The sequence below is a fragment of the Dipodomys spectabilis genome, unplaced genomic scaffold, assembly GCF_019054845.1.
Source record: "Dipodomys spectabilis isolate Male_0828 unplaced genomic scaffold, ASM1905484v1 ptg000001l, whole genome shotgun sequence".
Classification (NCBI taxonomy): domain Eukaryota; kingdom Metazoa; phylum Chordata; class Mammalia; order Rodentia; family Heteromyidae; genus Dipodomys; species Dipodomys spectabilis.
The window spans coordinates 3,563,015-3,588,516 of NW_024870678.1; the positions used below are offsets into that span (position 1 = coordinate 3,563,015).

General features: G+C 37.0%; 1 protein-coding gene across 1 annotated transcript in view; it reads left to right on the plus strand.

Annotated features, from left to right (window-relative positions):
- The window catches only part of Fig4 (FIG4 phosphoinositide 5-phosphatase), a 115,608-nt gene that overhangs the window by 57,029 nt on the left and 33,077 nt on the right, over positions 1–25,502 (plus strand). The window contains exons 16-21 of the mRNA XM_042674922.1: positions 4,473–4,611; positions 14,948–15,006; positions 16,839–16,986; positions 19,047–19,130; positions 20,796–20,991; positions 22,452–22,534. Coding sequence (XP_042530856.1) covers positions 4,473–4,611; positions 14,948–15,006; positions 16,839–16,986; positions 19,047–19,130; positions 20,796–20,991; positions 22,452–22,534 — 709 coding nt within the window. The remainder of the gene's footprint in view (positions 1–4,472; positions 4,612–14,947; positions 15,007–16,838; positions 16,987–19,046; positions 19,131–20,795; positions 20,992–22,451; positions 22,535–25,502) is intronic.

Below are 25,502 nucleotides of genomic sequence, written 5' to 3' on the forward strand. Positions count from 1 at the left end.
TTAAAAAAAAAAAAAGAGTACCTTGCCTGTTACATGTATCTATGTGTCCACACACACCCCTCACCCCCACATTTCCTACTGTGAATTATAAGTCTCTAAAAGGCAGGTCCTTGTCTTATTTCCCCAGTGAAGGACATAATAGGTTCTTAAGTGAATGAATTATTTGATCAACTATTAAATTGTGTTAATATTAGAAAGTACAGAATAGCTCACAAATTATATCTCCACCTTCCAGAGATAGCAGTTTGTTCATATTTATGAGAACATCATGCTCAGGTTTTACTATACATGTAATTTATAATCTGCTTTTGCCCTTTTAGATAATGTGGATAATCTTTATGGCCTTAAATATTCTTCTACAGCATGTTGTTTAGTAGCCTTAGTACTCTGTTCTTTGGAAGCATTATAATTTTGTTACTTGTTTTTGTTCATTTAGGGTCCTTCTAAATGAAGATCTTTTAACACACACCTTTTTTGCACATCTCTTATCTTTTCTTATGTAAACTCTACAAGCATATTTATTAGGTCAAAGGGTACAAATGTTTTTTTCTGAGCCTGAAAACAATACCTGGCATAAAGACTTAAGGGAGAAATGTTATTTTTGTTCATGGTTACTGTGGCAGAATGTTATGGTGGGAGGAGCCTGCAATGGAGGCACTTCCTCACCTCATGGTGTGTAGGAAACAGAGAAAGGGAAATGTGGGAAGCAGAGAAAAGGGAATGTAGAAAGAAGCCAGGGCAAGATATAATCCTCAAGGACATGCCCCTTAGTCACTAAATAGGCTTCTCCTCCTACTTTTTACCATGTCTCAATAGTGCCATCAGTGGATTAAAACATTTATTAAATCAGTACCCTCATGTCTAATTGCCTTTTTAGTCTACTAGATAGTTCTTAATCTAGTCAAGTTGACAATCAGGATTAACCATCACATTTTATTTATGTATGTAGACTCATTGCCTTCAGAAAGGATTAGTCATCAACAGAGTATAAGAGGGCCACTTTGACAAGTATTTTTCCAACTTAGCAGGTAGAATTTTATTTATTTTTAATTTTCTTTTCTTAGCTAACTAATGCAGTTCTATTTATTTTTGTATATTCATTGGCCACTTCCGGCTTTTTTCTTTTTTCTTATGTGGGGCTGAGGAATCGAACCCAGGGCCTCATGAATGCAAGGCAAGCACTCTACCACTGAGCCACCTTCCCAGCCCCATTGGCTGTTTCTTTTGAAAGTTATGGGTACTTATTTTTCTGTTAGAGATTGACCTGTGACTTTCTTACATTTAATTCATATTTTAGCATACTGTGCAAAGTAGAGATCCAGCTTTTAATTGTTCCCTCTCCCTTAGAGTTAAAAGATCCTATTTAAAGTAAAGAATAATACTCTTTTACTGATTCAGAGGCAACTTTATTACAAACTGAAGTAACAAATATGTTAGTTTCAAAAGCCATTTTTTTTTTTTTTTGGGTCATGGGGCTTGAACTCTGGGCCAGAACACTCTCCCTCAGTTCTTCAGCTAAAGGCTAGTGCTCTACCACTTGAGCCACTGTACCACTCCAGTTTTCTGGTGGTTTATTGGAGCTAAGAGTCTCACGGAATTTCTTGCCAAAGCTGGCTTTGAACCTCGATCCTCAGATCTCAACCTCCTGAGTAGCTAGGATTACGGGCATGAGCCACTGGCACCTGGCTCAAAAGACATTTTTAAAAATAATTTTATTGTTATTAAGGTGTTATACAGAGAGGTTACCATTTCATTAGTCAGGTAATGAATACATTACTTTTCGGGGACAATGTCATCATTTCCTTCACTTTCTCCCTCCCATCCCTGCCCATAAGTTACATAGTTCATTTTCCACATACTGTATACTGAATAGCAGATTGAATTCCAAAGTAAATTTTCAATAAATAATTGTCATATTCAGACCTCATCTATTTAAATATAGTTAATAAAACTGGCGAGTGCTTAACTGTTTGTATGACATGCCATTTGAATAGTTAATATTCTTTTTTTAAAATTTTTTTGTAGTGTTGGATTTGGAACCCAGCAGTTTGGCGTGCTGGGCAAGTACTCTATCACTAATCTACATCTCCAGCCTCTTTTTGGTTTTAAGGCTTGATGTTGTATAAAAGTAGGTAATTAAGCCAGGCACCAGTGGCTCATGCTTATAATCCTAGCTACTCAGGAGGCTGAGATCTGAGGATCGAGGTTCAAAGCCAGCCCAGGCAGGAAAGTCTGTGAGACTCTTGTCTCCTATTAACTACCAAAAGGTGAAAGTGGAACTGTGGTCAAAGGGTAGAGAGCCTTGACCATGAAAGCTCAAGGATAGCACCCAGGTCAGGCATACAAAGAAAAGTAGCAAATTATTTTGCTCTCTTTTTACCCATGACTGCACAGAAACTACCATTTTTAAGCTCTTGTTCATATCCAACATGCTACCATATTCCTGTATATAGATTTTTAGGCTTATTCAGGAGACTTATAGCCCAAGCTTAATCATATATGGTAACATATATATATATATATATATATAACATCATATATGGTTTTTTAACATCATACATGTTTTTAGTTGTTATAGCAGAAATACTTTCATGAAATCTTTATACTCTTCTTTGTGTTTCCTGCTTTATAGTCCTTCTCCGTGTATTCCCTCCCCTTTTGGTTATATTGCTCACATTTTCACACTTGCTAAAATTTAAGGGCAGGTGTCCTCAGGCTTAAAGGATAAAAGAAACTCCTTGAAAACATGGTTGAAATGGAAAACTTACCTACTTAATATTGAGATATTTTTAGTCATTATGTGAAACTATTAAGTGCCATTAAAGCTATTCAAGAAGCATAAAGAATGTAGTTGCTGTAACAGCAATATGTATATTCCCATATGGTGTAATGTCTGCATCATCTCAAGCTCAGTGTTTTCTCTAAACAAGTAGAAAATAAAGATTCAAATATATACCTAGCATATAAACACATCCTTTTTATATATCACGTTTCATCTGAAAGGTAAGTGTTGTTTTAATGGAATGTTTTCTGTCAAAATAATAATGGGGATACACTCTTGATCTACCATATTTCATTCATTTTCTTTTGCTGAAATGATCAAGTAACCCAATACTAATTTCAGATGTCTGTATTCAGCTGTTGGAAGAAAATTGATTTTAGAATAATGTGATATTGTTCTCAAAGCAGTCATCTCTGCTGTGCTTCCTCTTTAGTCCTGTGCTCAGTTTTGGAAAGAGGTTGTTGGTATTGTGAATGTCTGCTGCAAACCTAAATGCACAAGGCCTTGAAGACAAGAATGGGAAGAAGGAAATGATGGGGAAGAATAGAGGGAGCAGGGAGGAGAATAGGAAAGAAGCTCATGAGACCATTCAGTGTTATCATTTATACCCACATATAATCAGGAAAAGGAAGAGGAAATAGGATATGTGTAATTCCTTTTATTAATCCGTAGTATAGTTTGAAAAGGTAATTTTGGAGTGATTGAATAGTTAGAATGAGGCTGTATTCTTGTGACGCTGTTGTCTTTATTATCGACCACAGAAGAGAATGAGCCAGGCATATGGGAGGACAAAAAACATGGTAAACATTGTCTCTGTAAAAGAAAGGGAGAATGTCTTTTCAAGGATTAAAAATGGAAACTATGCAACTGACTTGTTCAAGGTTGCTTGACAAAATGGGTAGGAATTGGGTCATCTTATTAGTCTCTGACAACAAACTCTAACCTCTGTTTACAACAGAAGGAAGATATATTTACTTGAGGCAAACTAACCAATGATGAGAGTGTTTTCGCCCCAAAATAAAATCATTCTCTAAAGGAGTATAGCAATTCTGAAAGATTAAAACAATTATTATCTTTAAGTAGTTGTGCAAAGGAGTTGCCATTTAACAAAGGAGTTTATGATTCAGTGCATCTTGGTCAGTGTCATCCCATCATCATTATTATCCCCCTTCGACCCCCTCCTTCCCTTTTCTTAATTTTGTGGTAGATACAATGAATTCTTGATTATATTCTCCCCTCTTTCCCCTTTCACTCATCTTCCCCTCTCCCCTTGGCCCCACCTTACTTCTTGGATATACCCATTTCTTGGGCTTTGACCTAGTCTTTCTAAAAGATCGATTATATTATTTGAGCTCTCCATGGAGTCTACTGTACTTCAGTTAATTCATTTGTAACCACTTGCATACTACCCAACGTATTTACTTATTGAATGTACCTATAAATCTTAAAGATTTTTAAGAGTCAACATTCAGTAAGTAGTTTGTCTGTTAGGAGAGATATGGAGCAAAATAGAAATTTTGAATCAAGATTGTAATTGTCAGAGTTTTGTTTGGGTGTATGTGTATAATGTTTGAAATATAAAAGCCACTTTTATTTTCAGAGATCTGGTCTATGACATCATGTTTGTATCACTGTTCTCCTGAGATGTTCTCATGAGTTGTCAGTCATGAAATATGTTTTTGCTTTTTAGATGCTGATAGACAAGATTCTATCAATCTCTTCCTGGGAGTTTTCCATCCCACTGAAGGGAAACCGCATCTCTGGGAACTCCCAACAGATTTTTATTTACATCACAAAAATACCATGAGACTTCTACCAACAAGAAGAAGGTATTTTTTTCTCTACTTGAGCATGTAAAATTATATTGATGTTATCTGGATATGAATTTTTCTTTTTCAAAAATAATTGTGTAAGATAACTTAACTACATGTTTGCCTTGAGTTTAATATTGTTGATTAAAAAAAAAAGTTGACTGGGGAAATGGTGCTCATCAGTTGTTTTGCCTATCCCCTATATACAGATAAAGCTTCATCATTTTTTAGTGCTTCCTGCAAAAATGAAACCCTGAAGTACTCTAAGATTTAAGGAGTCAGTCTTGGAATTTTCAAGAATAGATGTTGCTTAGAGGCGGCTTTTACTCTGTAATATTGGAGTTACAAAATGTTCGCCAGTGCTCTTTTCTCTGGCAACTACAACTAACTCTGTATGAAGGTGTTCAAAATAAGAATCCAGAGCAGTGATGCCAGTGGCAAATAACCACTCCTGCCACTCACTGATGACACTCAACCTAAATTTCTAGAGTCATTTGCCAGTAAAGGCTATTTGATTACAGTTAAATTAGTATTAATATTCTCAAAAGAAACGAACAGTTTCCCCTGCATTTTAATATGGTACCCTGTAGCAGGACATGGGTGGCTCACCTTGTACTGCTAGCTACTCAGGACACTGAGATCTGAGGATCACAATTTGAAGCCAGCCTGCGCAGGAAAGTCGATAGGAATCTTATCTTCAATTAAGTACCAAAATAAGCTGGAAGTGGAGCTGTGGCTCAAGTGATAGAGTGCTAGCCTTGAGAGAAAAAGTTCAGGCCTGGGCCCTAAGTTCAAGGGACACACTACTGTACCCTGTAGTGTAGGCTTCAGGACCAGGCATACAAGGTGGTTGGATAGCCTTGGACTAAGTCTTTACTCCCCTAAGCTTCAATGTACTCATTTACAAAATGTAAATTGGCAGACACAACTCAGAATCTTTGTGAGCAGTCATGTATTGACTTAATAATTTTGCCACATAGGCAAAATTTTTAATACGTAACAAATATTGAGTGACCCTGTAGTGCTTTTTCTCAAGCAGGTCAGTTTGATATAGCTTTGATTTTAACCAAAGATGCCTTTTACATACTATGAGGGTCACTTTAAGTCTGCTGATTATGTGTATAGACCACAACAATTGATGAGTTACCAAATGCCAACGTAGCTATTACCAATTCTGTTACTTAATACTTGAGCTTATTTCCCTATAAGTAAATCACTAATACTTTTTATATTAAATTTACTATTAAGAAATGATACTTTATTATATTAGGAAGCATTTTGAGCTAATTATACATTTATTTTCGAAAGTTATGTAAATATCTGTATTTAGCTTCCCTGATAAGAAATGGTCATAGGTAAATAATGTTGATTTTTTTTAAATTTTATATTACCCAGTATCAGTATTGAAGCTATTTTTATACAAAATAGAAACAACCAAAGCTTCATTTTGTACCACAGAGACTAATCACATATTATAAGTATAAATTAAACCACTAGCTTACCTTGAATTATATAACTAAGGCAGGTGGTTTAGGGACTCTGTGTGGGAATAAAAGAAAGCTGGTATTACATCCCCATGTTCTAAAAAAAGGCAAGTGAGGTACAGAGAGAATGTGTCTTGACTGAAGTTATTCAGCTATTTGGATGATTCAGCATACTGAAAATAAAATTTTATCAAAGTAGCTAATAGTCTCACTAAGTCTTACACTTTTAGTTTTTTTTTCCTTTAGAATATCAAAGGGATCGTTGGTTGATACTACTCATAAACATATTTGTGAATACTGTAAGATGCATGCTTTGTTTTGTACTTACAAGTGTACCCCATATATAGGGTTTTTTGATGACAGCTAAGTTAGTATAATACTCAAAGGAAACAATTTGGCCCGTGGCAGTAAGAAGAGCAGGAGCCCTGATCAGGCTAAGATTGAGTTGAATTGGCCTTCTCCATGTGATATACTTGAGATCCATTACTTAAACTCTCAAAACCTTATTTTCTCATCTAAGACCGAGATGGGTCTATACTTGCTCAAAGTCATTTTGAGGCTGAAATGAGAAAAACTTATGTGAAGTACTTGGTACTGGGTCTGACATGGAATCCACAGTCCAGAACCAGCCAGACTCTGTAGCATCTGCCTCTAGTTAATACCTGGGTGACCTTGTGTAAAATAAATCAGCTGGACTAATTCTGTTTCCACATCAGTAAATAGGGTTTCTTTGAAAATCAGATGGGCTCATATAAATGCTTAGCACATAGTAAGTCCTGTAGCTATAGTGCTAATTATCCTTTAAGTCAGTTATATTATCTGCTTTTTAACATTTACTAAAAATACAGATGCCCCTACGACCCATAAACTTAGGCAATATTTTATAACTCTTATGTCATATCAATACATACTTTTTTATGTATTCATCTGTGTTTTCAAACTTAATGGCAATTGTACAGTTTATATTGTGTTCACTAATGATTTGCTCTGAAATAATTTGTGTATGTGTGTCGGTACTGGGGCTTGATCTCAGGAGTTGGGTGCTTTCCCTTATCTTTTTCACTAAAGGCTAGTGCTCTAACCCCGGCTTTTGGGTGGTTAATGACGAATATGAATCTCATAGACTTTCCTACCCAGACTGACTTCAAACCTCAGTCCTAAAATCTCAGCCTTCTGAGTAGCTAGGATACAGGCATGAGCCACCAGGGCCCAGCTAAAATAATATTTTTTATTGAGTAAAAAGGAAAAGAGAACTTAAACCTAACTCTGCCTAATGTTCATCTGAATTTGGTAGTTGTTACCTTTGAGTTCATTATTTCTAATACCTTCAACCCCACATTTACTGATCTGCTCAAAACCACTCTTTGACCTTTGTTCTAAATTTTAATATGTTGTACATCATCCCAGATGCCCCGTAAGTGTTTAAATGTCTCCAAACTGATTTTAGATGTTAGGCATTATTAGGTCTTAGAACTGGAAGGGTTTCTGGCCCTGCTTACTATTTGATGCATGAGTTAACTTTTTATTGTTCAGAGAAAAGTGATCTGGGATGAACCTCAGGTTGTCAGCTGGAATATGCCTTGCTGGGGAAGCAGTTGTTTTGGACAGTTTGCTTACACAAGTGTTCCTCTCATTGTGCTAAGATACACTTCCTTGTAATCTTACCTACTAATGACAGTTTAAGTCTCTGAAATTTTCAGAGCAGGAGTTCCTCATCCATTTATTAATCTTTTAAATGTTTGAAGATGAATATATCTATTCTCAAAATACCTTCTTTAGATTTAATAGCCTCTTTCTTTATTTGTTCATTAATTTTTTATTTTATTATCTTTAAGTAGTTATTTTATAAGTAGTGTTTTAATTAACTACCTATTTAAGTAGTTGTACAAAGGAGTTGCCATTTAACAAAATAGATTATGAATACAATGCATCTTGATCAATATCACCTCTTTCAACATTCTTACCCATCCCTCCCAACCCACCCCTTCCCTCACTTTTTTTATCTGTTTCTCTTAAGCAGTTTCAAGTTCCTCCAGCATTTGGAATACTCTCTTCAGTATGTGTATTCTGCTTAATGTCAGTGTTCTGGTGCCTATGCCTGGCTTCATGTTCAAAGTTTGTTCTGAGTTGTGCCAACTATTATTGTAGGACCACTACTCCCCTTGTTTTGGTTACTCTGTGTGTGTATGTGTATTTGTGTGTGTGTGGGGGGGGTTATGTGTCAGAGGGAGAGAGAGAGAGAGAGATTAAGCATGAGACCACATAGAGAGAGTAAGCGAGAGAGAGATTAAGTATGAGACCACATTAGCTCTTTTCATCATTGTGTCCCAGTATTTTCTGAGTTCTCTATTAGAACCCCTAAGTCTTTTTAACATGTCCTGCTGCCTTACCATATTTACACTATGTCATGCTCATATATGCTTTGCCTACTTCCACAAAATACATTTAAATATGTATCCTTGTTTATTAATGAATGCTATACTAACTTCTTCCCAAGGCAGATTTTATTTTATTTTATTTTTATTGTGAAAATACCATACAGAGGAGTTACAATTACATGGGCAAGATAACAAGTACATTTCTTATCAAGCATTGTTGCCTCCTCTTTGTTTACCCTCCACATCCCTTCCCATACTCCCTCCCCACCTCCCCCTACCCAGTGCTCCCTCCCCACCAAAGTTGTAAAGTTCGTTTTTCGACATAACGACTTGTACATCTCATTATTGCAATGGGTCCATCTGTATCCCTAGTTAAACAATTTGTTTTTGCCCTTCCTCTCCACAAATTATACCAACATCAAATACAGTGAAAACAGGGGTTATACCGTGGGGGAGGGACATACAAAGCAATATAGAAATCATCTTATAAATACGTTAGAAACAATTGCATGAAAGAAAAAAAAACATTTGAATATTTATCTTGGGGTTCATTCCCCTAACATCAATGTATCTGACCTTTTCTGCTTGACTCAGACATATACTAGTTATTGCAAATAAGGGAAACCACGGGACCTATATTTCTTTGGGCCTGGCTTACTTCACTTAATATAATTTTTTCTAAGTCTTTCCATTTCCTAACAAATGGGGCAATGTCATTCTTTCTGATAGAGGCATAGAATTCCATTGTGTATATATACCACATTTTCTTGATCCATTCATCTACTGAGGGGCATCTGAGTTGGTTCCATATCTTAGCTATGGTAAATAAGGCTGCAATAAGCATAGTTGTGATGGTAGCTTTACTATGGTCTTGTTTGTGATCATTTGGATGCCCAAAAGTGGGATTACTGGGTCATAGGGGAGCTCTATGTGGAGCCTTTTGAGGAACCTCCATACTACTTTCCAAAGTGGTTGAACAAGTTTACACTCCCACCAACAATGTAGTAAGGTTCCCTTCTGGCCACATCCCCTCCAGCATCTGTTGTTATTAGAGTTTTGATTATAGCCATTCTAACTGGGGTGAGGTGGTATTTCAATGTTGTTTTGATTTGCATTTTTTTTATGGCTAGAGAGGTTGAGCATTTCTTCATGTGTCTATTGGCCATCCTTCTTTCCTCTTCAGAGAAGTTTCTCTTTAAGTCTTTAGCCCACTTATTTATTGGGCAGTTGTTTCTTTGAAGATTTGTTTTTGGGGGATTTAATTTTTTGAGTTCCAGGTATATTTTAGATATGAGACTCTTGTCCTTTGTATGGCTAGTGAAGATCTTCTCCCAATCCATGGGCTTTCTATTGATCTTGCTGGCTATCTCCTTTGCCATGCAGAAGCTCTGCAATTTCATGCAATCCCATTTGTCCAACCTTTCTTTGATTTGTTGTGTTTCTGGGTCTCTATTAAGAAAATTTTGGCCCATGCCAAGGAGACCTAGGGTTTCTCCTATTCCATCCTGTAATGTTTTCAGAGTGTCTGCTTTGACTCCAAGGTCTTTGATCCATTTGGAGTTGATTCTGGTGCAGGGTGATATATAAGGATCTAGCTTTAGTTTTCTACAAGTAGTTAACCAATTTGCCAGCACCATTTACTGAAGAGGCTGTCTTTCTTCTATTCTATTTTTTTTTAGCTCCCTTATCGAAGATTAGATGGCTGTAGGTCTTTAGGTTCATTTCTGGGTTTTCAATTCTATTCCATTAGTCCTGAGGTCTGTTCTTGTGCCAGTACCAAGCTGTTTTGATTACTATGGCTTTGTAGTAGAGTTTGAAGTTTGGTATTGATATTCCTCCAGCACTGTTCTTTCTGTTAAGGATCATTTTTGCTATTCAGGATCTTTTATTGTTCCATATGAATTTTTGGATTGCCTTTTCTATTTCCTTGAAGAATGAGGTTGGGATATTGATAGGTATCACATTGAATTTGTAGATAGCCAAGGCAGATTTTTATCAGCTGAACATCTGGATCTCAATACAAGACCTGGGTAGAAAAGAAACATAGGTCCCATGGTTTTCCTTATTTGCAATATCTAGTATATGTATGAGTCAAGCAAAAAAGGTCAGATAAAGTGATGTTAGGAAAATGAACCCTTAGATATGTATTTAAATGGTTTTTTTCTTCCATGCATTTGTTTCTAACGCATTTATAAGATTATTTCTTTGTTGCTTTGTATGTCCCTCCCCCACAGTATAACCCCTGCTTTCACTGTATTTGATGTCAGTATAATTTGTAGAGGGGAAGGGGAAAAACAAGTCATTTAAATAAGGATACAGGTGGACCTGTTGCAACAATGAGAAGTACAAGTTGTCATGTCGAAAACGAACTTTACAACTTTGGTGGGGGGGAGGGGAGGATTGGGGGGGGGGGGAGGCTGGGAAGGGATGGGAAGGGTAAACAAAGGAGGAGGCTACAATGCTTGATAAGAAATGTACTCATTATCTTGCCCATGTAATTGTAACCCCTCTGTACAGTATGTTCACAATTAAAAAAAAAAAAAAAAAAGACCTGGGTAGAAAATGCTGACTAGAACTGGGGAGATGGCAGGACTCTGTGGTATACTACCAGGTCATTCCTTCCACCCAAATTGCTTAGTAACTATTTAAATAGCTATATATCTCTTAACTATATCATTATCTCTGCTCCATTTTTCTATCTTGATTATTTTATTCGTATTCACATATGTTGTTTCAATGAGTTAGCTAGGGGATGCATATTTTTACATTTCCTTTAACATTTCTAAGAATCTCCTGGAACTGAGCACTCCTAATACTAGGGAGAAGAGAATTTGAGATGTTACTGTCTTCAGAGATGGAAATGACACTAACATGCAGTCTCCTGTTCTCTAATCCCTGGTCCCAAAGTAAGTTTTCTCTCCTGCTGCAGCTGTTCTTCCCTTGAGTAAATTCATCTGGTAGCAGAGGTGATGGAGATGATGAAGATGACCTTGTCCTGGCCTTAGTCCTCTTTCCTTCCTTCTATCTCAGCTCATTCTCCCAAAGACAGGCATTTCTCATGGGCTTCTTTGCTTCTGAGATGCACTTAGAGGACTTTAACTTTTCAAAATTGTTTTTATATTACTTAGAGAAACATTATGTTAAATGTCTCAAATCATTAATCAAGGTTATCTCTTCTTTGTCTTAACCAAGCTAATTAGAAGTACTACTAATTGCAAATTATTATTCTGTAGGGAATTCCTCATATCCCAGTTGATTCCTTCTCTACTTTCCTTGTCTTCCCAGGTTAATCACAGAATTGTAGTTATACATATGCAGATCATTCACACACATGGGTGCTATACACACACCTTTTTGTGTACCTGGTTTGGCACTATGATTTTCCAGTAGAAATGAAAATTAAATTTTTGTGACTTATTTTAGTGATTATATATGAATTTTTGGAATTAACTGGTCTTCATTTCAGATCACTTAGTACATCTCTAATATTTGATTGTGTTATCTTGCTGGGTTCTTGGACTCTGTCACTCTTTAGAGCATCAAGACTGTTCTTGCCATTTTCAGTGCTTTCATCCACTGTTCCTTTAATATTATTGGCATCAGTTGCAGCAGGACATTTGAATGCTGTTAGAGGACTGCTTTGTTTCTTCCCTTTTCTTGGTCTGTGCATGGTTACCTCTTCACACATGAAGTTTGGCATGGCTCATGAAGATACAAACTGGAATGAAGTTCACTCTACTTTTTCTGTCATTTTCAGCATGGGGTGTGCAACAAATAAAAGTGTCTGACACATAAAAGGTGCTTAATAAATGTGGAAGAATTGAATGAATTCTTTACAAGCAGCAGATATATCCTTTCTCTTATTTTCATGCTCTGAAACCTTACTATTGAGAAGATGGTTTGAGGTCAGTTATTTAGCATCATCTAGCAGCTTGTCATAAATACAGAGTCTCAGGCCCCACTTACAGACTCAGAGTCTACTGTTTAGCAAGATCTTCATGTGATTCCTGTACGCAGTGGTTTTTTGACAAACACTGCTCAAAAAAACACCTCAAGTGTGAAATAGAACTTTGGAAGCACTTTCTGTTATCAGAGCTCTGTTCTCACCTCCCAGTCCACTGTTTCCTGCTCCTTTACTTGGCTTTCTTAGTATGGATTCTACTTGCTGTTTCTAGGAGAGTTCTAGCTTCATCTGGATACTCCTCTATTTCTTCATAATTGGGATTGTTTGTGATCATAATTTTATTGTTATCAACATTTTATTTTTTAAAGGTCACATATGTAAATTTATCTTTTTAGTGATTTTCCCCCATTGACTTAAAAAATCTTATTGTAAGAGTGATGTACAGAGGGAGTACAGTTACAATGTAATGAGTACATATCTTGTCCAATATTGTTACCCCTCCCTCTTTTTCTCCCACTTTCTCTCCCCCCTCAATTCTCTTCCCCCCAAGTTCTAAAGTTCATACTTTTTTTTAACTGTTGGAAATCTTTTTCTTAATGAAAATTTTGATATCTAGTTCATATTTCCTGTTCCTAAGAATCTAGAGTTTGACAGAGAGCTAAATACCTATTCATTACAATTCAATTTAGAGTTAAATTGAGTTTTCAGAGGAAGGTAGTTCAGAATTCTTTCAGATTCTGTGCTTACAGAAGACGTGTCTTTGAGCAGAAATCCAGACAGTTGAAATACTCCTTCTTTACCCTGTCTGGCCTCTATAAACAAATAGCAAATATGTATGTGTGTGTGTGTGTGTGTGTGTGTGTGTGTGTATGTAACAATAAACTGGCTTATTCATGACTCACATCTATAGTGCTACCTATGCAGGAGACTGAGATCCAGAGGATTGAGTTTGAAAGCTAGTCTGGGCGGAAATGTCGATGAGACTCTATCTCCAAAATACCAAGGAAAAAGCAAGACTAGAAGCCAGGAAGTAGTGGCTCATACCTATAATCCTAGCTACTCAGGAGGTTGAGATCTGAGAATCATGGCTTGAGAGCTTATTTAGAGGTTCTAGCAGTGGAGCACAGCTACTCATATACCTTTGGTTGAAGTCCAGTATTCCTCTATCATGGGTGGTTATCCTCTTCAATCTAGCATGCTACTTCAAGAGGGTTTCTCATGGAGCAGTTGGGGAGGAAGAGGACACCTGTTCAGCCAGCCAGATCAGCAGAATCAACCCTGGTCATGAGTAGGTGACAAAGGAAGGAAAGCCAGATGGCCCTCACATCCTGAGGATCATGACATTTTGAAGCCAGTCAGGGCAGGAAAGTTTATGAGACTCTTTCTAATTAACCATCATTTTGTTTTAAGCTAGAAGTAGAGTTGTGGCTCAGGTAGTAGAGTGCTAACTTTGAGCACAAAAACTCAAGGACAGTGACAGGCCATGAGTTCAAACCCCAGGACTACCACACAAAAAACAAGACTCAAAATATGGGTGAATTAGGCGCTGGTGGCTCAGGCCTGTAATCCTAACTATTCAAAGCCAGCCAAGGTAGGACTCTTAGCTCCAATAAACCACTCAGAAAACCGGAAGTAGCTCTGTGGCTCAAGTGGTAGAGTGCTAGCCTTGAGCTGAAGAGCTGAGGGACAGTGCCCAGACCCAGAATTCAAGCCCCACGACTGACAAAAAAAAAAAAAAAAATATATATATATATATATATATATATATATATTTATATATATTTTTTTATATATATATATATATGGGTTAAGTGGTAAAGCACTCAAGTAGTAAAGACTCTTATTTTCAAACTCTGGTATCAGCAAAACAAATAAAACACAATACGGGGCCTTTACTATATTCTTGGGAAGCTTTTTCATTAGGACTATTCAATGTACTCCTTCTTGATTTAGTTGAACTATTTAATAAACAATATAGAGAGATGTTACATATGTAGTAAAGTAATGAAATAATCTAACTCTGGTATTACCAGGTACATGGGAGTCCTGGTTGATAGACATGGGTCCAATCACGTCACTAGTTATATAGTCCCTGGGAGATACTAGTAACCTCCTAGAGTTGGCTTAGAACATCCAAATTGTTCTTTAGCAAAACGTGGTATCATTTTAGTGGATCTGCGATGGAGAAACAGGAAGGGGCTGAGAAGAGAATTAACTTACTTTGTCAAAAGCAAACACATTTTTATTTATTTATTTTTTATTGTAAAAATACTGTACAGAGGGGTTACAATTACATGGGCAAGATAATGAGTACATTTCTTATCAAGCATTGTAGCTTCCTCCTTTGTTTCCCCTTCCCATTCCTTCCCAGCCTCCTCCTGGCCCTTCCACCCAATCCTCTCCCACCAAAGTTGTAAAGTTCGTTTTCGACATGACAACTTGTACTTCTCATTGTTGCAACGGGTTGCAAACACATTTTTTAAAAGAGAAAAACATAACTTTGAAGTAAGCTGCAGTTTTACCATAGACTATGAATTATGTAGAACACCAGCATTTATATTTGTCCTGTATTATACTTTTTTTTGTAGTTATACTTACTGGTGGACACCAGAAGTGATAAAGCATTTGCCATTACCTTATGATGAAGGTAGGTAACTGGTTCTGGTTCCCCTTTGATTTTTACTCTTAACAGATTTTATAATTATACTAAATGAATTTGAATCATTGAATCTTTGTCATATGATATTTTGTTAAAAAGAAACAAAGAGGGCTGGGAAGGTGACTCAGTGGTAGAGCGCTTGTTTTGCATGCATCAGGCCCTGGGTTCGATTCCTCAGTACCACATAAGCAAAAAGAAAAAAGCCGGAAGTGGCACTGTGGCTCAAGTGGTAGAGTGCTAGCCTTGAGCTGAAGAGCTGAGGGACAGCGCCCAGGCCCAGAGTTCAGGCCCCACAACCGGATCCAAAAAAAAAAAAAAAAAAGAAAAAAAAAGAAACCAAGAGCTATTTATAATTGTGTTGTTATTTTAATAGATGGAGTGGTATAACATTTCTTAGCTTCTAAAAGGGCAAGAATTGTGGTATACTTTTTATCCAAGTAGGTGCATACCTTGCATTGTGGCCTACACTTAAACATCTCAGATATTTAGTTGATATATTATTTTATCATTTTGAACGGGTGCTGATAATAGTTCTACATATTTGGGGAAAATAATGAGGAAGTAAGGATCCAGCCATAAGAAGAAACTAAATCTTTTTTCCTTATATCTAAGCAGTGACAAAAAAAAAAAAGGAAAGAAAAGTATATGCAAGTTCATTTTAGAGCTGGGAGTGTGGCTATAGCTCAAGTGGTAGGGCACCTGACTAGCAGGGCTTGAGTTCTACCACCAGTACATCTGGAAAACAAAACAAAACAAAAAAATTAAATCATTTTAAGTTAAATGTTAAGTTTTATTAATCTGTCTTGAGAGGTAAACAGCAATTTTATTAAATACTTTCAAATGTGCTGTACACATTAAAATAATACTTCAAAATTTAAGTCATTTTCCAATTTATCCCTGTACCTAGGGCTTGAACTCAGAGACTTGAGCTCTTGCTTGGCTTTTTTGCTCCTGGCTGGCATTCCATGACTTAAGCCACACCTCTAGTTCCACCTTTTTGTTGGTTAACTAGAGATAAGAGTCTTGAGATTTGTCTTCCCTAGCTAACTTAAAATTAGATTCTCAAATCTCTGACTTAGCTAGGTATATAAGCATGACCTACCAGGGCACCTGTCTCTCATTTTAGACATAATTTAATCCTAGTTTTGTTACTAATTCTCCTGGCCTTAGGCATGCCAATTTTTTTTTTTTTTTTTTTTTGTAATCCTAACTAGTAAGGTTTGTTTACTGCCAACCTGCAACACTTTAGTCAAAGACTTCCATCTAGTCATGGTTTGACATCCCAAATTTGGGTGAGGAGGTCATAACAGATTACTGAAGAATTTTAGTTCTTAATAAGTTACTCACTTAGAAGTTATTTCTTACTTGAAAGCCTGGGCAAAATCATAACTTATGCTGGTTTTCTAGAAGAAAAAAAAGGACTTTGACTGTCTAACATAACAGTAGCCATTAACATGATTTAAATATTAGCAAAACATATTGAAATAGCTGCAACTAGACTGCATGCAGGGAATTGTTAACAGTAAAAAGGAATTTAAAGAGATGAGTAATCTGATTTCTGAACTAACTCCCTGCTCCTACCCTGGACTTCCTGAGGCCCCTTCTCTCTCCTTGGAGCTGGTCACACACATTTGAATTGTGTTTTCCGTGCATGCATTTTTTTCTCTGTTCCAAGTAAGTGCCAGGGATGGTAACCAAGTGAGCCTTTTTCAATACTGAGTCCCCACACAGAGCTGACCATAGACGTTTTCTGTGACCACAGAAATGTAGCTGAATATAATCTAAAGACAGTTCAACTAACAGGCAGTTATCTCTCTTAGTTATTTGTGCTGCGAACTTAAAGAAATTAATAGTGAAGAAATTTCACAGACATGAAGAAGAAATTGATATCCACAATGAGTTCTTTCGGCCATATGAATTGAGTAGTTTTGATGATACCTTTTGCTTGGCTATGACAAGTTCAGCACGGTATGTTGTGAGTACCCTGAGACTGTAAGTATTTGGAAGTTGTAGTTTCCCTAGTTAATAAAGGTATGTCTTATTTTATCAGAAATACATTCTGCAAGGCTGTGTTATGGTAGATCTCCATGTGTTGAAAATTTTCTGTGATAGGGGCCTTCTTCAAGAGGCAGCATCTTCTCTTGTCTACTACAGTTAATTTCTCTCTTTTGATGTGTTAAAAGCTGTCTTCTATCCTAATTTTCCATTTGGTATAAACTCATTATTTTTCATTGAATGTAGAACTTGAGAGCTAATCTAAATTACTGTCTTGTCTTTTGCACTAGGAAAGCTGGGATTTCATCATCAATTAGCTATTGCCTGACTATCCAGCTTGCTATCTAGAAAGTCATACTACTTTCCTCCTCCCCTTCTCCCTTACCTCCTCCTCCCACTTTCCCTCCTCCACTCCTGGGAAAAATTTTTTTTTATTGTGAAAATACCATTCAGAAGAGTTACAATTACATGGGCAAGATAATGAGTACCCTGGGAAATTTTTATGTGCTTGGTTTTTCAATTAAATCTATTAAAGTCTAATTTAATGAGGACTTCTAATTTAATCTAATGTAATTTCTAGAGTTTTTTAAACTCAGAACAGAATAAATGACATGTATATGAGTTTAGGTATACAGTTGGTTTTATTTGTGGTAGTTATGTTCTATAAAGTTCTGCAAATACTGAAGAATTGCTACTTTGTTTCCTGGGAGCCTATGATCAGGACATTTTTATCATCCAATCAATACATAACCTAGTTTTGTGTGTGTTTCCATTTAAGACACTGTATTTCATACAGATGTTGTTGATTTGTTGACATTACAACAGCATTTTAGCTTGAGCCTAAGTGGAGCTTATCTAGCACATGCATTTGCTCCAGAAGACATATCACAGCTTTTTTTGTGGGCTTAAAAACACTAGCTAGCCTCAGCATATGCTTGGGATCCATTTTAAACGACATCACAAACAGAAAGCACAAAAAATGTGCAAAAGTAACATTATGTAGATGAGTAAAAAGATACTCATTTACAGTATGAGAGGGAAAAAAAAGGCAGAGCTTACCTCCTTCCACCTCCACTGGGAACATAATAAGTGCTGGGTGACTCAGATTTTTTACTGCTCTTTGTAAGCACATGTCTTCAAGTGACTGAAACAGCACCACGAATGTGGATTTAGGGTTGCAAGTCAGTTTTAGTTAGTAAGCAAACCACACACATGGAATCTGCACATGATGGGGATCAACTATATATTCAAAAGGAAAAAAAATTAAACTGACTGCATTGCTAAAACATTTCAAACACTTAAAATAGAAATTTTAGGTCAGATTCAAGATTAGTTTCTTTTCCTAAATAAACAAATTAGCATTTAGGCATCCTGGGAGCAGTATCTTCTCCAGAAGCCACAGGTCTTAACATAACTCCTGGAACTTTTGCTTTGTTGGCATCTATTGTGGAGCTTGGTCTGCCTTCCATGGTAACAGTAAATTAGTCCTTCAATAATGAGGAAGAGCCTTTAGCTTAACTCAGTAAGTGATAAATTAATGTTTCTATGAAATGTTTCCTAGTGGTGTTACATGTTGAAATTCAAACTTGTACCATTGTGCTTTGATCATCATGTCTACCCCTTTTAATGGTATAGAGTGAAAAAACATTGCCCATAAAACTAAATAGCTTAGTGTTTGGCCATTGGGTTTTTTTTATATGAGTTTGATTTGACCTCAGAACTAATCATGATATGTAATCAGGTAGTATGCATCTTAGGCATGGTTAGGTAACAGCCATGTTCCAGTACACAAAACATTGCATTCAAAACTGTTGGGCCTTGCGGCTATAGAGAATTCATAGTGAACATTGGTTACATACATTGAAGTTATCTAGTTTCATTGATCACCTGCAGCTTTCCTGGACATTTGGTTCAGAACATACGTAGCTCTAGAAGATAAGTAAGAATATTTTGTCTGTGAGTAGAGATAAAAGCCAATATCATCTGGATGGACAGATTCATAGGTATTTTGCCTTTTTCCCATCTCTTTCTAGTGACTTTATGCCTAAGACTGTTGGCATAGATCCAAGTCCATTTACTGTGCGGAAACCAGATGAAACTGGAAAATCCGTCTTGGGGTAAGACTTGCACATAGAATGAAATCTTAAAGATTCTTATAAACTAATAGCATTTGTAGTAGTATTTGCACCAAAAACTAATAACTTCAAGTCATATTTGGGTCAGTCTATTTACAGCTATAGAATAGCTCATTAATAGCACAAGGATCATTAAAATTAAATTGTTTAGTAGTGAAAATAAAATTTATGGGAATTTCAGCAACATAGTACATTTTACTTATTTTAAATTGAGACTATAACAGATGACATAAACTGATATTATGTTTTATATCTTATAAAAAACCTGGCATTGTTTCCCAACATGAAATATTTAAGTAAAATTGTATATTAATTGTATTTTTTTGTGTGAGCATCCTAAGAAACATAAAAGCCTGTGTGCCCTGATAGAGAACTTATACTCTCTTATGTGTAGCTGTGATACTGTTTTAGGAGACACTCACTTTATTATTTCTAGTAATATGAAGAAGACATACCATGTTTACATCTTCATGCTTAGAGACTATGTAAAATATGTTGTGTCTGGCAGAAGAATTCCTTTCTCCTCTTTTAACCTGCTTAGTTCCAATGATTAAGATTTTCCCTGGATGCCAACCAGAAGCCCCGGCCAGACTTCAGATACAGAATCCTAATTGAATTTGGAAATGTGTATGGGATCTTAATTGGACTCTAGTTACATGTAGTTGTGGGATATTCACTAATACTTTCCAGATGTACCACGTACATATGTGCATAACTATGTGGCCTTTAAATGGCTTTATGTTCAGTCCTGATCAGGTCCTAAGAGGAATTTAAAAGAAAAATCCTTGTGAGTTTAGAATTGAAGAGTTCCTGGGATAAGTAAATGACCAGCCTCATTAGTGTATAGCAAAGAAATCCTATCAAATTTAATTTTCAGTTGCAAAAAGTCAGAAGTTAACTTTGATCGCCACAGTATCTTAACCCACAGTTAAATAGCATTGTTTTCATCCTTTCCTAGACTACTATGGCATTTTTAGTTTATTACAGAAAAACGTTTAACAAATGTGAACTATTAAACATTTTTATAAAAGCCAAAAAAGTATTACTATAAAACACTTTTTTGCTACTAGCAAACTTGGCCCTAAAAATAAAAGTAAATACAATAAATACTTGTACAGGTTATTTTCTTCATCTCTCCCTCCCCATTTGTTCTCAACTATCAGAGGCATTGTTCAATGAATGTACTTGTTCACTAATAAATACAAGAAACTTTAAAAATCATATGATGTTCTGCAGTTGATTACTTCAGTACACTGTGGTTGATAAGGACAACATGTGGATTTTCTCTTGGCTTTTTCTTGAAGCTTTTGCAAGTTACAGGGAATTTTACTAATGCCTCAAACATACAGTTTTCTCATACTTTTCCAGAAACTTTAAAAGTATTGATTTCAGTTGCTAAAGGAAGTTACAGTAGCCAAGTGCTGAGGAGACTTTTCTATACCCTGCAAGTACACTTTGGGTTATTTTTAAAATTTATAATTAGTTTAAATGCATATAAGATTGGCACATATAAGTAAAGAAATACTGAGCTTTCCTACTTAGCACATGGTGAGTTCAGAAACTACTTTCTCAGTCATTTTCAATACAAAATGACCATTGAAGGTTCAGTTTAAAGAGGCTTCACATCCACTGTTCCTCTTTTTAAAGAAATAAAAGCAATCGAGAAGAAGCTGTATTGCAGCGGAAAACTGCAGCCAGTGCCCCGCCACCCCCCAGTGAGGAGGCCGTGTCCAGCAGCTCTGAGGATGACTCTGGGACAGACCGTGAGGATGAGGGGTCTGTGTCTCAGCGCTCCACCCCTGTGAAGATGACTGACACAGGAGACAGCACCAAAGCCACTGAGGTGTGTGGGAAGGAAGCCCACGTGACTCAGCCTGAGGCCCTAAGGATGATCTTTAAAATTCTGCTTTCATTAAAAGGCTGAGAGTAAGAAAATGTCATCTCACTCATACATTTTAATATGTGCTGCTTGAGGCTTATGCCTATAAGCTGACCACATTTAGCATAGACTTGAAAATGGTTTATTTTGAAATAGAATTAGTGGTTTTGCTCCCCTTTGTAATTGTGAATTCTTACCACCTCAGAATTTTAAAGAATATTCTGCCCTTTTTGTGTGTTTCTGTGCCAGTACTAGGACTTGAACTCAGGATCTAAGTGCTGTCCCTTAGCCTTTTTGCTCAAGGCTGGCACTCTGCCACTTAAGATACTGGTCTATTTCTAGCTTTTTGGTTGCTAATTGAAGATAAAAATTTCACAGACTCCTGTATGAGCTGGCTTCAAACCAGAATCCTTAGATCTCAGCCTCCTGAGTAGCTAGGATTACAGGTGAGCCACAGGTATCTGACCATCCTGCCTTCCTTTGAGTAGCCCATCTACTTGAGGTCCATGTATTCATTTCCTGTACTCTGAGCAGGTTTTAGACCTGTCTCACACAATCTTTAAAAACCCTCAGAGGGATATTTACCCTGTTCATATTACAGTAAAGGAGTACAACTGGAAACAAACAACAATAAACTGAAGAACCAAATCAAGCTTTGAGGAAATTTGCTTTCTAGAAATAGCTAAGTCATCTAGAAATAGCTAAGACAAATAAATGAGATCTGAATTTATTACACAAAGAATTGGCAGCGTCTGACTGATCAGCCAGATCCAGCCTGTTTTTTTTTGTAAATAAAGCTTTATTGGAACCTAGCCCTGCCTACCTGCCTACATATTACATGCAACTGTTTTTGTACTATACCAGCACAGGTGAATAATTACAAGAGAGCTGATTAAAACTAATGAGCATGAAATATATACTATCGGGCATTTTATAGAAAATGCCAACTCCTGCATTATACAGGAACAAATGTAATTATTTAACGTGCTTTTAAAATCAAAATACACTGGTTTTTAGTGGGAAATGGAAATCAGAGTTTTTTTTATTGTGAGAATAATGTACAGAGGAGTTACAATTACATGGGCAAGATAATGAGTACATTTCTTATCAAGCATTGTTGTCTCCTCGTTGTTTCCCCTTCCCATCCCTTCCCATACTTCTCCTCTTTCCCCACCTGATCCTCCCCCGACCCCCACCAAAGTTGTTAAGTTCGTTTCTTCAACATAACGACTTGTACATGTTATTGTTGCAATGGGTCTAGAGTTTGTTTTTTTTTTAAGACATAAACTAAGAAGTTGAATGAGCAGGTTGGGGAAACCATTATGATTGCTTTTATAGAAAAATTTCTAGACTTACTTTCTTCATTTTTGGAAATTATCAATATGCTGGATGTCAAAAAGTTCTGTTTCCATTTTTTAAACCAGAATTTGGTTCAACCCATGAAAGAAGTGTATGGAATTAATCTCTCAGATAGCCTCTCTGAGGAAGATTTCTCCATTTATTCAAGGTAAGATACTTTCACATAGAAAGAAAGGGGGAAAGGAAAAAAATATTATAATCATATCTATATGACCTTTAAAAATGAAAATAAAAATGCAGAAAGAAATGAATCTCATTTAGAATACATTTGTAGCATTTAAGGTATCAAAATCTGAAATACTACTTTGTATTTAGAATTAAAGGTCTTAGCACCTAAGATGCTTGCCCTCAGTGATAAAAATTTATGATGCTTAGATGTTTGTTACTGCCCGTGTAGAGCCACTAGTCATTGCTGTATTCCCAAATCCTTAATATCAAGGCACTGTCTTACAAAACAAATGTGGAAAGATGACAGCGGAGAACCTGGTGTTTGTTTTAGCTTTAGGTGCAGGTGGGAGTGGTGGCTAAGGGGGAAAGGTCCATACTGCCAGTTCAAGATGTGTTGACCAGGCAGATCTCATTGAAGGAAGCCATCAGACAAAAGGCATTCCCAGAAATCATCTGTGTGTGTATATGTGCTAAGGAGGAGAGTCATGGAGGTTCTCAAAATAATTGTTCATTCCAAAATCCCCAAGAACCTGCAAATACCACTGTAAATACCACCTAACACAAGCCTTCAGAAGGCTACAAAACAAGTGAACTATGTCCCATGTAAGTCATACAGGTTTGGTATATGTAAATTTCTTAATAAAAAAAATAAGCACTAATTGGCAGTTTCTTTTTTTTAAAAAAAGTATCTCTTGCCTCAGGCATGACTTTCACTTGCAGCCTTAATGTCTTGGACTGCCTCTATGGCTTTGTTCAGCCACAGTATTCCTGGGAAACAGTCTCAGAAGTATGAAACGGCATGTCTGTAAGGAAGCGATTACTGTTAGGGACAGCGGAATCCATCTAGAACTGGAGTCTGTGATTGATACTGCAGAAATTACGCTGCCTTCTATTTGTTCTTTAAATACCCATAATAGAAAGAGACTATTATCCCACATTATGGGCTAAGCGTGGAGAGCCATTCAGTGATTTGTCCCTGTTACATATTGTATTCCCTTGTTCCTCTCAGCTGCCTTGTTTATGATGTAGACCTTAGGGAGAACGTGGAGTAACATAGACCTGACCATTACTTTCCTCTATGTGAGTAGCCACTTCCTATGGGCACACTACCCCTGTTAGGCTTCTTCCTTCCCCCATAGGACTTTGTGGGCCTCTCTCATCTCCATCTTCCATGGGCATTGTTATAGTCAGAGGAAGCTTCTGTATTCCATTACTGTAACAAAATACCTGAGAAAACAAACTTACCAAGAACAGAGATTTCTTTTGGCTTATTTGACCCTGTTGCTTTGGGGACAGTGTCATGCATGGTGGAACAAAGCTGTTTGTCATATAGCTGGAAAATAAAAAAAGAAAGAAAAATAGATCAGGTCATCCATTCTGCATTGAGTATATACCCCTATTGTGCATGAACCCTCTCATTAGGCCCCACCTCTTAAAGTTTTTGCCATCTACCAATAGCACTACTCCAGAAATAAGCCTTTAACTACTGGGGCTTTGAGGAGCATTCAAGGTCCAAATGTCAGCAGCTTCTGTGGGAGTAGCTGTGCCAGAGGTGGCCACAGGACAGTCAAGGCTTTTCTCGCATTGGAACTGTCTTAGTAATTGACTCTTCTCGCATTGGAACTGTCTTAGTAATTCTTCTGATCCACAGAGCAGAGAGAGAACCCACAAAGTTGCCTAAACCTCTCTAGTTCTGCACCCAGGAAGCTGGTGCCCATGGAAGTTTATGCATATACCAACAGTGCCCTGGCCTGGCTTGTAGATCATAGCTCCTACTGGGCCACCACAGGACACTGTGGGGAAGAGAAATTATACTGTATTTCCTTCATTGGCTCTGAGCACTTCCAGACTCCTGAGAATTTCTCAGTTTTCTGCTTTTGTTCCATGCATTGAGCCCTGCTTTTTCTTGTCTTCCTCTTATGTTTTCTAGTGACTTTGATTTGTTGTCTTGACAAGCGGAAAGTTTCTTTCACTTCCTTAAAGCTGCATCCACCTGCAACAATTAAAAAAAAGTGACAGTGATCGGGCATTTGATTTGGAAAGTTTAAAAGTCTATGCAAATAGTTGATAATATGTGACATTATTCTGCCAAAAAGATGAATGAAAATCTGTCACCTGCTGAAGATAAAAGTCAGCTCTATGGAAGTTTTTCAGTAGCACTATAATGACTTCATAATTGGTAGCTTCTGCAGCATTTTTCTTGACCTTTAGAAAAGCTTATGAAAAATAAATGATAAAAATTATCCATGCTCATCAAAGGAAATATATTAGATAATAGCAAAATGGAAAGAGAATCAGCTCTTTAATCCTGTAGACTTGTGGACACAAAGAACAAACTATAACATCACCACTCTGAGGGGACAGTGTGTCTTAGCTTAACACTGATTAATTCTGTTCAGGTCTTCTCTGAGGAGGGATGACTTGACATGCTGCTCATGAGCTGGCCCCTCCATCTTGGTTGAATGTGTTCCACTCAGAGATAGTTAATAGGTGGGAAGATACAAGAATAGGAGGAATCTATTGGCCTAAGGAAATTGAGCGCATGTCCTAGGTTCCCAGCAGCATTGATGCTTTGTGGAGGTTGGTTCCTAGCCTGCCCACCCTTTGCATGTCATTAATTTCATTGCCAGCTTCACCTCATGCTTCCTGAGGAGACCCTATAGGACCATCTGCCTGGCTCAATTTCTGCATAGCATTTAAGTCATAGAAGGCAAAAGTATACATGTGATTTATGTCCATGGTTAGGAATTACATGCTACACAAAATGATGTATCCTTCTAAAAAAATTCCAGCTAATGGAGGGGATGTGGACAGAAAGGAACCTTAATTCATTGTTGGTGGGAATGTAAACTTGGTCAACCACTTTGGAAAGCAGTATGGAGGTTCCTCAAAAGACTCCACATAGAGCTCCCCTATGACCCAGCAATCCCACTTTTGGGCATTTACCC